This window comes from Somniosus microcephalus, chromosome 4, assembly GCF_052327205.1.
Source record: "Somniosus microcephalus isolate GS21.2 chromosome 4, FLI_Smic_1.0, whole genome shotgun sequence".
Taxonomy (NCBI): Eukaryota; Metazoa; Chordata; class Chondrichthyes; order Squaliformes; family Somniosidae; genus Somniosus; species Somniosus microcephalus.
In genome coordinates this window covers 65,897,029-65,910,047 of record NC_140990.1, presented here as the reverse complement: position 1 = coordinate 65,910,047, position 13,019 = coordinate 65,897,029, and the positions used below count along the sequence as shown (strand labels likewise).

At 47.9% G+C, this 13,019-nt stretch overlaps 1 protein-coding gene across 1 annotated transcript in view; it reads right to left on the bottom strand.

Moving 5' to 3' along the window:
• The window catches only part of LOC147119099 (uncharacterized), a 69,744-nt gene that overhangs the window by 26,531 nt on the left and 30,194 nt on the right, over positions 1-13,019 (bottom strand). Inside the window, exons 3-4 of the mRNA XM_085984792.1 lie at positions 12,635-12,833; positions 1,230-1,237 (exon numbers count right to left, since the gene is read on the bottom strand). Coding sequence (XP_085840918.1) covers positions 1,230-1,237; positions 12,635-12,833 — 207 coding nt within the window. The remainder of the gene's footprint in view (positions 1-1,229; positions 1,238-12,634; positions 12,834-13,019) is intronic.

Sequence of the window (13,019 nt, the reverse complement as noted above, 5' to 3'; positions counted from 1 at the left end):
TATTCGTGGTATGTCCATGACCTGGGATTTCTCCCCTCCGTCTTACCTCTAATAACACCCCCCGGTGGTCATAAAAGACTTTTTAAACGGTTAATTAATCACAATTAAGCACACATATATTCATTGACTTCACAATCCCAGGGTACTTTGGAGTCTCTCAGCCTACTTGATCCTGGCCATCACGTGGGGCCCAATCACCCACTTAATTCCGGCTCAGGCTAGGGTCGATTAAACAGGCACCCTCCTTGTCCTTGTCGATCAGTCAATCACTCATTCCTTTGCGACCTCCATTGCTACACAGTGTTCCCTTAGTTCATGCGATCCACACTCACACAACTGTATTCTCTCACCTCTTACAGACTTTCACTTGATTCGTGATGCTACGGCAGTCCCTCCGCCTTCCCAGATGACTCCATTTCTGGACGGTCAAAATTTGACTTCTCGTCCGGGTTCACTGGTACGGGCAGTCTTTCAGTTCCGTAGCATCCTGCCAACTACGCCAAGTTGTTGGTGAAAAATAAATTCACTCGAGTCTGTCTTAAAGTAAAAGTACACAGTTTATTAACAGAACGTTCTGGGAGAAGACCATAGAACCCGTGGTCTAGTGATACCCTTCTCGTTCTCTCTTGGCTGGTACAGCTTTTTATTCCATTTTCATCCAATCACATTGTATTACAATAATCACCTGATCACATATGGCTTATTTATTCCTTTCAGTATTAGTCATGCTTGTGTGGTTAAAGGTTAGTTACATCTTACTATGCCTTTGGTCACAGGTCAAATTCCCATGACCCCTACATTCTGCTGTGTCTATAAATTTAGCTAAAGTAGCACATTTCTTATTGCTTATTCAGAAAGCCTCTCGACTGTTCTTTTTTTTACATTAACACACACATTCTGTCTTGTCCCGCAGCTGCGTCTTATCTTCTGCACACTGTCCTTATACAGGACTTGCGAAAGCAGCACTTTTCCAGTCTGTACTGTTTTAGTTCTGCTTTTTCACATAAGAAAGTAGCACTTTTCCAGTCTGTACTGTTTTAGTTCTGCTTTTACACATAAGAAAGTTGTTATTGTGAAACTTCTTATCACCACCTGGTTCCTTTCAGCTCTTGCTCATCTGCACATGACCCCCACTCCTTTGTTCTGATTTTAATTCTGCTGGCACCACTTAATTAGTGGTTACCTCGGCTGTCTCCTGCATTGGTAATTCTCAGAGGGTTCATTTTAACCCCTTCACCTTCAAAGGCCGATGATATTCAGGTCCTGATGAATGAAGTGACTCGGTCAGATCTTGATGTGATGTTTGGCTTGAACTTGCATTCTGTAAATGCTGCTCTTCTCACAGCCTGTAAAAGGAGTTTAGAAAAGCCATCACTGAGAGTCCAGGATAGAAATTGACAAGATTCTCTCCTCCTGGTTCCTGGCCAAGGGGGCCGCGCATGCGCAGAGAATGCACGAAACCGGCACTTTCGTTGGGCCTATGCAAAGCAAGGATAGAAAATCGGAACAGACAATTCTAGGTGCTGACTCTGGCTGGGTTCAGTTCTACACTCACTGGTTCCCCTCCCTCTCCTCCCCTGAAGGTGCTGACTCTGGCTGGGTTTGGTTCTACACTCACTGGTTCCCCTCCCTCTCCTCCCCTGAAGGTGCTGACTCTGGCTAGGTTCAGTTCTACATGCACTGGTTCCCCTCCCTCTCCTCCCCTGAAGATGCTGACTCTGGCTGGGTTCGGTTCTGCACTCACTGGTTCCCCTCCCTCTCCTCCCCTGAAGGTGCTGATTCTGGCTGGGTTCAGTTCTACACTCACTGATTCATAAGAACATAAGAAATAGGAACAGGAGTGGGCCATTTCTCCTCATCTCTGTCTTAAATGGCCGACCCCTTATTCTGAGACTGTGACCCCTGGTTCTAGACTCCCCAGCCAGGGGAAACATCCTCCCTGCATCTACCCTGTCAAGCCCTGCAAGAATTTTGTATGTTTCAATGAGATCACCTCATTCTTCTAAACTCGAGAATATAGGCCTAGTCTACTCAATCTCTCCTCATAGGACAAACCCCCCATCCCAGCAACCAGTCTGGTGAACCTTTGCTGCACTCCCTCTATGGCAAGTATATCCTTCCTTAGGTAAGGAGATCAAAACTGTACACAATACTCCAGGTGTGGTCTCACCAGGGCCCCAGTAAGACATCTTAACTCTTATACTCAAATCCTCTTGTAATAAAGGCCAACATACCATTTGCTTTCCTAATTGCTTGCTGTATCTGCATGTTAACTTTCAGTGATTCGTGTACAAGGACACCCAGGTCCCTCTGAACACCAACATTTCCCAATCGCTCACCATTTAAAAAACTTGGATATATTACATACTCAAATCCTCTTGTAATAAAGGCCCACCTTTCGTGAAGTGCTTCGGGCACTTTATTAAACACACACACAGAAGAAGCACTTTAATCTGATGGGTGATCACTGACACACAAGCAGTCAGCGGTGTGGTGCCTCCAGAGAGTCCGGCCCCTTTACAGCCAGTATTTACAGGAGCTGGGACACAGAAAGAGTCTCATTAAAATTACGGATATATTTGTTCACACAAACCAACCCCCAAAATACTGAGTCATTTCTCCTCCATTTACAGACGCTCCCTGACTCACTTCCTGTCTGTCCCGGAGTTTGGCGCTTTGTTGAGATTCGGGCCGGAGCGAAACGGGAACCCGCGGGTGGAGGCGGATAATGTTCACTGCTCTTATAATCAGGCCCAGGGCCGCACTTGGATAGAGAACTGGTTGGCAGACAGAAAGCAAAGAGTTGGAATAAACGGCTCTTTTTCTGAGTGGCAGGCAGTGACTAGTGGGGTACCGTAGGGATCGGTCCTAGGACCCCAGCTATTCACAATATACATTAATGATCTGGACGAGGGAACTAGATGTAATATCTCCAAGTCTGCAGGCGACACAAAGCTGGGTGGGCGTGTGTGCTGTGAGGAGGATGCCGAGAAACTCCAGTATGATTTGGACAGGTTGGGTGATTGGGCAGAAGCATGGCAGATGCAGTATAATGTGGATAAATGCGAGGTTATCCACTTTGGTGGCAAAAACAGGAAGGCAGATTATTATCTGAATGGCAATAGATTGGGAGAAGGGGAAGTGCAACGAGACCTGGGTGTTCTTATGCACCAGTCGCTGAAGGTAAGCATGCAGGTGCAGCAGGCTGTTAAGAAGGCAAATGGTATGTTGGCCTTCGTAGCGAGAGAGTTTGAGTACAGGAACAAGGATCTCTTGCTGCAGTTGTACAGGGCCTTGGTGAGACCACCTCTTGAGTACTGTGTGCAGTTTTAGTCACTTTATCTGAGGATGGATGTTCTTGCCATGGAGGGAGTGCAGCGAAGATTCACCAGGCTGAAACCTGGGATGGCAGGAATGACGTATGAGGAGAGATTGGGTCGATTGGGCTTGTACTCGCTGGAGTTTTGAAGAATGAGAGGGGATCTCATTGAAACTTATAAAATTCTAACAGGACTAGACAGACTAGATGCAGGAAGGATGTTCCCGATGGTCGGGGAGTCCAGAACCAGGGGTCACAGTCTAAGGATAAGGGGTAAGCCATTTAGGACTGAGATGAGGAGGAATTTCTTCACCCAGAGAGTGGTGAACCTGTGGAATTCTCTACCACAGAAGGCGGTTGAGGCCAATTCATTAAATATATTCAAGAAGGAGTTGGATATATTTCTTAAGGCTAAAGGGATCAAAGGATATGGGGAGAAAGCAGGGACCGGGTACTGAATTTGGATTATCAGCCATGATCGCATTGAATGGCGGAGCGGGCTCGAGGGGCCGAATGGCCTACTCCTGCTCCTATCTTCTATGTTTCTATGTTTCGATGGAATAAACTCGGGGTGTGTGAAGCTCGCGTCCACCTGGGCTTTATTTTTTTTTTAACATTCAAGTACAACAGTACTTATACAACTCATCAATTGCATAGTAAATCCATTACATTCATTGACCACAATAAAAAGGATAAAGCCTCAAAAACAGCTTTATGGTCAACAATATAAATACAATAATAAATTTTTACAGGTTAATCAATAATGTTTACAGTACAAACTGCCACTATTTAATAAACCAAGAAAAGAAAGAACCCGTATGTGCCAGTCCTACTGGCATCGCTCAATCATTCGGTCATTCATTCCTCCATTCGTTCGTTCAAGCGTAAATTCCATTGTGCATGTCTGCGTGCGTGCGTGGCATTTGTCTACCTGCGTGCATACGTGCGTTCGTTCATCAGTCCAGGCAGGCCTCACGCTCACCCAATAGGATGCCCACTTTCATCCTGGGGAGCGAGGGCCCTTCATTCGGTCGAATGTAAGTTCCACTGTGTATGCGTGTGTATTATTTGTGTTCGCATGCGTGCATTCACTTGAGCATTCATTCGATCGTTCATACATTGAGGAAGGCTTTAACACTAAATAACACGATATACAAAGTCCCATAACCATATCAGAAATCAATTAAAACTTCAAGTAAACTACTTTTAACCAGAAACCTGAAACTTCTTCAACAAAACAAGTAAATACCAGTTCTACGCCAGTCCTATTGGCACTCTAATAACTCCTCGTTTTCACTTGATGTTATCTAACCATATAATGTCATGATCCTTGTCCACAGTCTTCAACCTTTCCACAGAAAAGAAGCCGACCACTGTCTCAAATCCCGTAAAAGAGGAAAACGACTACTCAAATTTCCTTCTTCTTGCTGTTATCACTCACAGGACCCAGCCATCAAGACATTAGTTATTCCTTGCTGATATACCTTGTTTTGCCTTTTATCTTCCTTTTATTTTCCTTTTTCACTTTTATCCCGTTCTCTTTTCCCATCTTATGGCCGCTCAAGCACCATACTATAGATAGGAACAGTCTGTCTTTCCTCCACCAAAATGGCGGCACAAACCGGCCCCCGTCACCGAGAAAAAGCCTCACAGCTGCCACCAAACGGAGCACAGATGGGCTGCTGGAACTCATTCGGGCCCGAGACCGTTCTTCACCTTTAGAAACCGTGCAGCATGCTCACCCACAGCATCTCCCGACTACGCTTCTGTCGACCAGCCGCTCCGCCCTAGGCCCCCCGCCTGGGGTCCTCCGTGCTGGGCCTCCCGCCTAGGACACTCTCCTCTGGGTCTTCCACCCTGGGCCTTCCGCACTGGGCCCTCCGCACTGGCATTCCCCGTGAGCAGCCGGGGTGTGGAGCAGCCCGTTCACACAGCACCGAGCAGAGCTGAGCTGCTGAGAATCTCGCAGCCTCCCCCGGGGTTCATGAACCCGCTCCCTGAGCTCGGGGTGTGAGCAGCCCGCGTCCCCCCGGGGTTCATGAACCCGCTCCCTGAGCTCGGGGTGTGAGCAGCCCGCGTCCCCCCGGGGTTCATGAACCCGCTCCCTGAGCTCGGGGTGTGAGCAGCCCGCGTCCCCCCGGGGTTCATGAACCCGCTCCCTGAGCTCTCTCACCTGATGTGTCAGCGGCTGCTGCCAAGGTCCGCGCATGCTCAGCTCACACTGCCCGGGTGATTGATGGGAGCTCGGACCAATAGGAAAAGCGGGGCAGCCAGTCCTCCAACCAATAGCGGCGCAGCAAGGGGCGGGGCCTGGTGAGCAGCTCAGGTGCGCTGGGACCGATTGTGACGCGCTGTCCCCAGGTGAGAGCAGCTCAGTCAGCACAGAGCTGGGGCTGGAATCTGGGAGAGGGGCCACAGTCAGCAGAGAGCTGGGGCTGGAATCTGGGAGAGGGGCCACAGTCAGCAGAGAGCTGGGGCTGGAATCTGGGAGAGGGGCCACAGTCAGCACAGAGCTGGGGCTGGAATCTGGGAGATTGAGATCATACAATGGCAACATGTTCCCGTAAAGGTCAAGGGTGGTTCCAAAAACCACAGGGAACCTTGGATGTCAGGGGATATACGAGAATGGATTAGGAAAAAAAGGAGGGCTTTTGGCAGATACAAAAGGCTAAAGACGGAGGAAGCCCTAGAGGAGTACAAAAAGTGCAGGGGGATACTTAAAAAAGAAATTAGGAGATCAAGGAGGGGCCATGAAATAACACTGGCGAGCAAAATAAAGGAAAATCCTAAGATGTTTTATAAGTATATTAAGGGTAAGAGGATAACTAGGGAAAAAATAGGGCCCATTAGGGACAAAAGTGGCAATCTGTGTGTGGAGCCGGAAGATGTAGGAGGGGTTCTAAATGAATTTTTTGCATCTGTTTTCACTATGGAGAAGGACAATGTAGACATAGAAATAGGGCGGGGGGACTGTGATATGCTCGAACATATTAACATCGAGAGGGAGGAGGTATTGGCGGTTTTAGCAGGCCTAAAAATGGATAAATCCCCAGGCCCGGACGAAATGTATCCCAGGCTGCTGCGTGAGGCAAAGGAAGAGATTGCGGGGGCTCTAACACATATATTCAGGACCTCTCTGGCCACAGGGGATGTGCCAGAGGACTGGAGAACCGCTAATGTAGTACCATTATTCAAGAAGGGAAGTAGGGAAAAACCGGGGAACTACAGGCCAGTGAGCCTAACATCAGTGGTAGGAAAATTATTGGAAAAAATTCTGAGGGACAAAATTAGTCTCCACTTGGAGAGGCAAGGATTAATCAGGGATAGTCAACATGGCTTTGTCAAGGGAAGATCATGTCTGACTAAGTTGAATGAATTTTTTGAGGGGGTGACTAGGTGTGTGGATGAGGGTAACGCAGTGGATGTGGTATACATGGATTTCAGTAAGGCCTTCGATAAAGTCCCGCACAGGAGACTGGTCAAGAAGGTAAGAGCCCATGGAATCCAGGGTGCCTTGGCACATTGGATACAAAACTGGCTTAGTGGCAGAAGGCAGAGGGTGATGGTCGAAGGTTGTTTTTGTGACTGGAAGCCTGTGGCCAGTGGGGTACCACAGGGATCGGTGCTGGGTCCCTTGCTGTTTGTGGTCTACATTAATGACTTGGATATGAATGTAAAAGGTATGATCAGTAAGTTCGCGGATGATACAAAAATTGGTAGGGTGGTAAATAGCGAGGAGGGTAGCCTCAGTCTGCAGGACGATATAGATGGGTTGGTCAGATGGGCGGAACAGTGGCAAATGGAATTTAACCCGGAAAAGTGCGAGGTGATGCACTTTGGGGGGACTAACAAGGCAAGGGAATACACAATGAATGGTAAGACCCTAGGCAAGACGGAGGGTCAGAGGGATCTGGGTGTGCAAGTACACAGATCCCTGAAGGCGGCGGAACAGGTGGATAAGGTGGTAAAAAAGCATATGGGATACTTGCCTTCATTAGCCGAGGCATAGAATATAAGAGCAAGGAGGTTATGATGGAGCTGTATAAAACACTGGTTAGGCCACAGCTGGAATATTGTGTGCAGTTCTGGTCGCCACACTACAGGAAGGATGTGAACGCTTTGGAGAGGGTGCAGAGGAGATTCACCAGGATGTTACCAGGGCTGGAGCGCTTCAGCTATGAAGAGAGACTGGGCAGATTGGGTTTGTTTTCCTTGGAGCAGAGGAGGCTGAGGGGGGACATGATTGAGGTGTACAAAATTATGAGGGGCATAGATAGGATGGATACTGAGGAGCTTTTTCCCTTAGTAGAAGGGTCAATAACTAGGGGGCATAGATTCAAGGTAAAGGGCGGGAGGTTTAGAGGGGATTTGAGGAAGAACTTTTTCACCCAGAGGGTGGTTGGAGTCTGGAACTCACTGCCTGAAAGGGTTGTGGAGGCAGGAACCCTCACAACATTTAAGAAGCATTTGGATGAGCACTTGAAATGCCATAGCATACAAGGCTATGGACCAAATGCTGGAATATGGGATTAGATTAGACAGGGCTTGATGGCCGGCGCGGACATGATGGGCCGAAGGGCCTCTATCCGTGCTGTATAACTCTATGCCTCTATGACTATGACTGAGGGGCCGCAGTCAGCACAGAGCTGGGGCAGGAATCTGGGAGAGGGGCCACAGTCAGCCCAGAGCTGGGACTGGAATCTGGAAGAGGGGCCTCAGTCAGAACAGAGCTGGGGCTGGAATCTGGGAGAGGGGCCACAGTCAGCCCAGAGCTGGGACTGGAATCTGGGAGAGGGGCCACAGTCAGCCCAGAGCTGGGGCTGGAATCTGGGAGAGGGGCCGCAGTCAGCACAGAGCTGGGGCTGGAATCTGGGAGAGGGGCCTCAGTCAGAACAGAGCTGGGGCTGGAATCTGGGAGAGGGGCCACAGTCAGCACAGAGCTGGGGCTGGAATCTGGAAGAGGGGCCGCAGTCAGCACAGAACTGGGGCTGGAATCTGGAAGAGGGGCCGCAGTCAGCACAGAGCTGGGGCTGGAATCTGGGAGAGGGGCCGCAGTCAGCACAGAGCTGGGGCTGGAATCTGGGAGAGGGGCCGCAGTCAGCACAGAGCTGGGGCTGGAATCTGGAAGAGGGGCCTCAGTCAGCACAGAGCTGGGGCTGGAATCTGGGAGAGGGGCCACAGTCAGCACAGAGCTGGGGCTGGAATCTGGGAGAGGGGCCACAGTCAGCGGGCCTGGCAAAGGGCCAGATCCACAGCAGCTTCACTAAAGAAGCTTATTTAAAGACACATTTCCTGCACTACAAAAATCTGAAATGTTTAATCATTAAATCAAAAGCATCAAAAAGGAAGAGAGCAGCAAAAGTAAAGAAAGACTTGCATTTATATAGCGCCATTCATGACCACCGGACGTCTCACTGCGCTTTACAGTCAATGAAGTACTTTTTGAAGTGGCGTCACTCTTGTAATGTGGGAAACACGGCAGCCAATTTGTGCTCAGCAAGCTCCCACAAACAGCACTGTGATAATCACCAGATAATCTGTTTTTGTTATGTTGGTTGAGGGATAAATATTGGCCAGGACACTGGGGATAACTCCCCTACTCTTCGAAATAGTGCCATGGGATCTTTTACATCCACCTGAGAGAGCAGACGGGGCCTCGGTTTAACGTCTCATCAGAAAGACGGCACCTCTGACAGTGCAGCACTCCCTCAGCACTGCACTGGAGTGTCAGCCTAGCTTTATGTGCTCAAGTCCGGGACTAGAACCCACAACCTTCTGACCCAGAGGCAAGTGTGTTACCAACTGAGCCACAGCTGACGACATTGGTCCTTTAGAGGTAGGGACAGGAGAAATTATTTTGTATCTGTCTTCACAGTAGAAGACACAAAAGCATACCAAAAATACTGGGGAACCGAGGGTCTAATGAGGGTGAGGAACTTAATGTAATTAACATAAATACTAGAGTATTAGAGAAAATAATGGCACTTAAAGCCGACAAATCCCCTGGACCTGACGGCCTACATCCTAGGGTTCTAAAAGAGGTGGCTGAGGAGATAGTGGATGCATTGGTTGTGATCTTCCAAAATTCCCTAGATTCTAGAACGGTCCCAGCGGATTGGAAGGTCGCAAATGTAACACCGCTATTCAAGAAAGGAGGGAGAGAAAAAACAGGGAACAACAGGCCAGTTAGCCTGACATCAGTCGTTGGGAAAATGCTGGAATCCCTTGTTACGCAAGTTGTATCAGGGCAATTAGAAAATCATAAAACCATGTTGACTCAGCCTAATCATGTTATGAAAGGGAAATCATGTTTGACAAATTTATTAGAGTTTTTTGAGGATGTAACTAGCAGGGTCGATAAAGGGGAACCAGTGGATGTAGTATATTTGGATTTCAAAAAGGCATTCGGTAAGGTGCCACATAAAAGGTTATTACACAAGATTAGGGCTCATGGGGTTGGGGGTAATATAGTAGCATGGACAGAGGATTGGTTAATGGACAGAAAACAGAGATTATGGATAAACGGACCTTTTTCAGGTTGGCAGGCTGTAACTAGTGGGGTGTCGCAAGGATCAGTGTTGGGGCCTCAGCTATTTACAATCTATATTAATGACCTAGATGAAGGGACCGAGTGTAATGTATCCAAGTTTGCTGATGATACAAAGCTAGGTGGGACAGTAAGCTGTGAGGAGAACACAGAGTCTGCAAAGGGAGATAGATAGACTCAGTGAGTGGGCAGTAAGGTGGCAGATGGAGTATAATGTGGGGAAATGTGAGGTTATTCACTTTGGTAGGAAGAATAGAAAAACAGAATATTTTTTAAATGGTAAGAAACTTTCAAATGTTGGTGTTCAGAGAGATTTGGGTGTCCTCGTGCAAGAAACACAGAAAGCTAGCATGCAGGTGCAGCAAGCAATGAGGAAGGCAAATGGCATGTTGGCCTTTATTGCAAGGGGGTTGGAGTATAAGAGTAAGGAAGTCTTGCTCCAATTGTACAGGGCCTTGGTGAGACCACACCTGGAGTACTGTGCACAGTTTTGGTCTCCTTATCTAAGGAAGGATATACTTGCCTTGGAGGCGGTGCAACGAAGGTTCACTGGATTGATTCCTGGGATGAGAGGGCTGTCCTATGATGAGAGATTGTGTCGAATGGGCCGATACTCTCTGGAGTTTAGAAGAATGAGAGGTGATCTCATTGAAACATACAAGATTCTGAAGGGGATTGACAGGGTAGATGCTGAGAGGGTGTTTCCACTGGCTAGAGTGTCTAGAACTAGGGAGCATAGTCTCAGGATAAGGGGTCGACCATTTAAGACTGAGATGAGGAGGAATTTCTTCACTCAGAGGGTTGTGAATCTTTGGAATTCTCTGCCCCAGAGGGCTGTGAATGCTGAGAGATAGATTTTTGGACTCTAGGGGAGTTGAGGTCGATGATCAGCCCTGATCTTATTGAATGGCAGAGCAGGCTCGAGGGGCCGTATGGCCCACTCCTGCTCTTATTTCTTATGGACTTTCAAAAGGCATTTGATAAATACCACACAAGAGACTTACTTGGAAAAGAGAAGCACAGGGAATTAAAGAGCTGATGGTAATTTGGGTATAATTGGCTAAGGGAGAGGAGGCAGTGAGCAGTGCTGAGGGATGTTTTTCTGACTGGAGGGAAGTATGCAGTGGGTTCCCCCAGGGGTCGGGATTAGGACCATTGCTTTTCTTGTTATATATAACTAACCTGGACTTGGGCATAGGTGTACAAGTTTGAAGTTTACAGATGATACAACACTTGGCAACGTAGTAAATAGTGAGCATAGTAGTAGCAGACTTCAGAAGGACAGAGACAGACTGTGAAATGAGCAGACACAAGGCAGATGAAATTAAATGAGGATAAGTGTGAAGTGATGCACTTTGGGAGAAACAACAGGGAGAGTCCGTATAATCTAAATGGGACTATTTTGAGGGGGTGCAAGAGCAGAGGGACCTGGGGTTCCATATTCACAAATCTTTGAAAGTGCCACAGCAAGTTGGTGAGGCGGCTCAGAAAGCGTATGGGATACTTGGCTTTGTAAATAGGGCCATTGAATACAAAAACAAGGAAGTTACACTAAACCTTTACAAATCACTAGTGAGGAACATAGGAACAGGAGGAGGCCATTCAGCCCCTCGAGACTGTTCCGCCATTCAATGAGATCATGGCTGATCTGCGACCTAACTCCATACACCCGCCTTTGGCCCATATCCCTTAATAACTTTGGTTAACAAAAACCTATCAATCTCAGATTTAAAATTAACAATTGATCTAACATCAATTGCCGTTTGCGGAAGAGAGTTTGAAACTTCTACCACCCTTTGTGTGTAGAAGTGTTTCCTAATTTCACTCCTGAAAGGTCTGGCTCTAATTTTTAGACTATGCCCCCAGTCCTAGAATCCCCAACCAGCGGAAATCGTTTCTCTCTATCTACCCTATCTGTTCCCCTTAATATCCTGAAAACTTCGATCAGATCACCCCTTAACCTTCTAAATTCTAGGGAATGCAACCCTAATTTCTGTAATCTCTCCCCGTAACTTAACCCTTGGAGTCTGGGTATCATTCTGGTAAACCTACGCTGCACTCCCTCCAAGGCCAATATAGCCTTCCTAAGGTGTGGTGCCCAGAACTGCTCACAGTACTCCAGGTGTGGTCTAACCAGGGTTTTGTACAGCTGCAGGGTTTTGGCCTCAGCTGGAGTCTTGTGTACAGTTCTGGGCACCACACTTTAGGAAGGGTGTCAAGGCCTTGGAGAGGGTGCAGAGGAGGTTGACCAGGATGGTACCAGGGATGAGGGACTTCAGTTATGTGGAGTGATTGGAGAAGTTGGGATTGTTCCCCTTAGAGCAGAGAAGGTTAAGAGGAGACCTAATAGAGGTGTTCAAAATGATGAGGGGTTTTGATCGAGCAAGCGGGGAGAAACTGTTCACTCTGGCAAGTGGGTCGGTAACCAAAGGTCACAGATTTAAAATAGTTGCTAAAACTAGAGGGAAATGAGGAGAATTGTTTTCACACAGAGGGTTGTTAAGATATGGAACGCACCATCTGAAAGGATGCTGGAATCAGGTTCCACAGGAACTTTCAAACAGTAATTGGACATGTACTTGAAGAGGACTAGTTTCCAGAGTTCTGGGGATAAAGCTGGGGTTTGGGACTAAATTGGACAGCTCTTTCAAAGAGCCGGCACAGACACGATGGGCCGAATCACCTCCTTCTGTGCTGTTAGATTCTATGATCAGTGTGAAGACGCTGGTGTCCCTTAAGACTCTTCGAGCTTTTAAAGCTCTTCCCACAGTCAGAACATTTAAAGGGTCTCTCGTCAGTGTGAACAAGCTGGTGTGACAGGAGGGTGGATGACCGAGCGAATCCCTTCCCACACACGGAGCAGGTGAACGGCCTCTCCCCAGTGTGGAGGAACCAGTGTCTCTTCAGCTCCTCTGAGCTTTTAAAGCTCTTCCCACAGTCAGAACATTTAAAGGATCTCTCGTCAGTGTGAACAAGCTGGTGTGTCTGCAGGTTGGATGATTCAGTGAATCCCTTCCCACATTCGGAGCAGATGAATATCCTCTCCCCAGTGTGAAGACACTGGTGTTGCTGGAGCTCCCGGCGGATTTTAAAACTCTTCCCACAGTCAGAACATTTAAAGGGTCTCTCGTGAGTGTGAACTCGCTGTTGTGA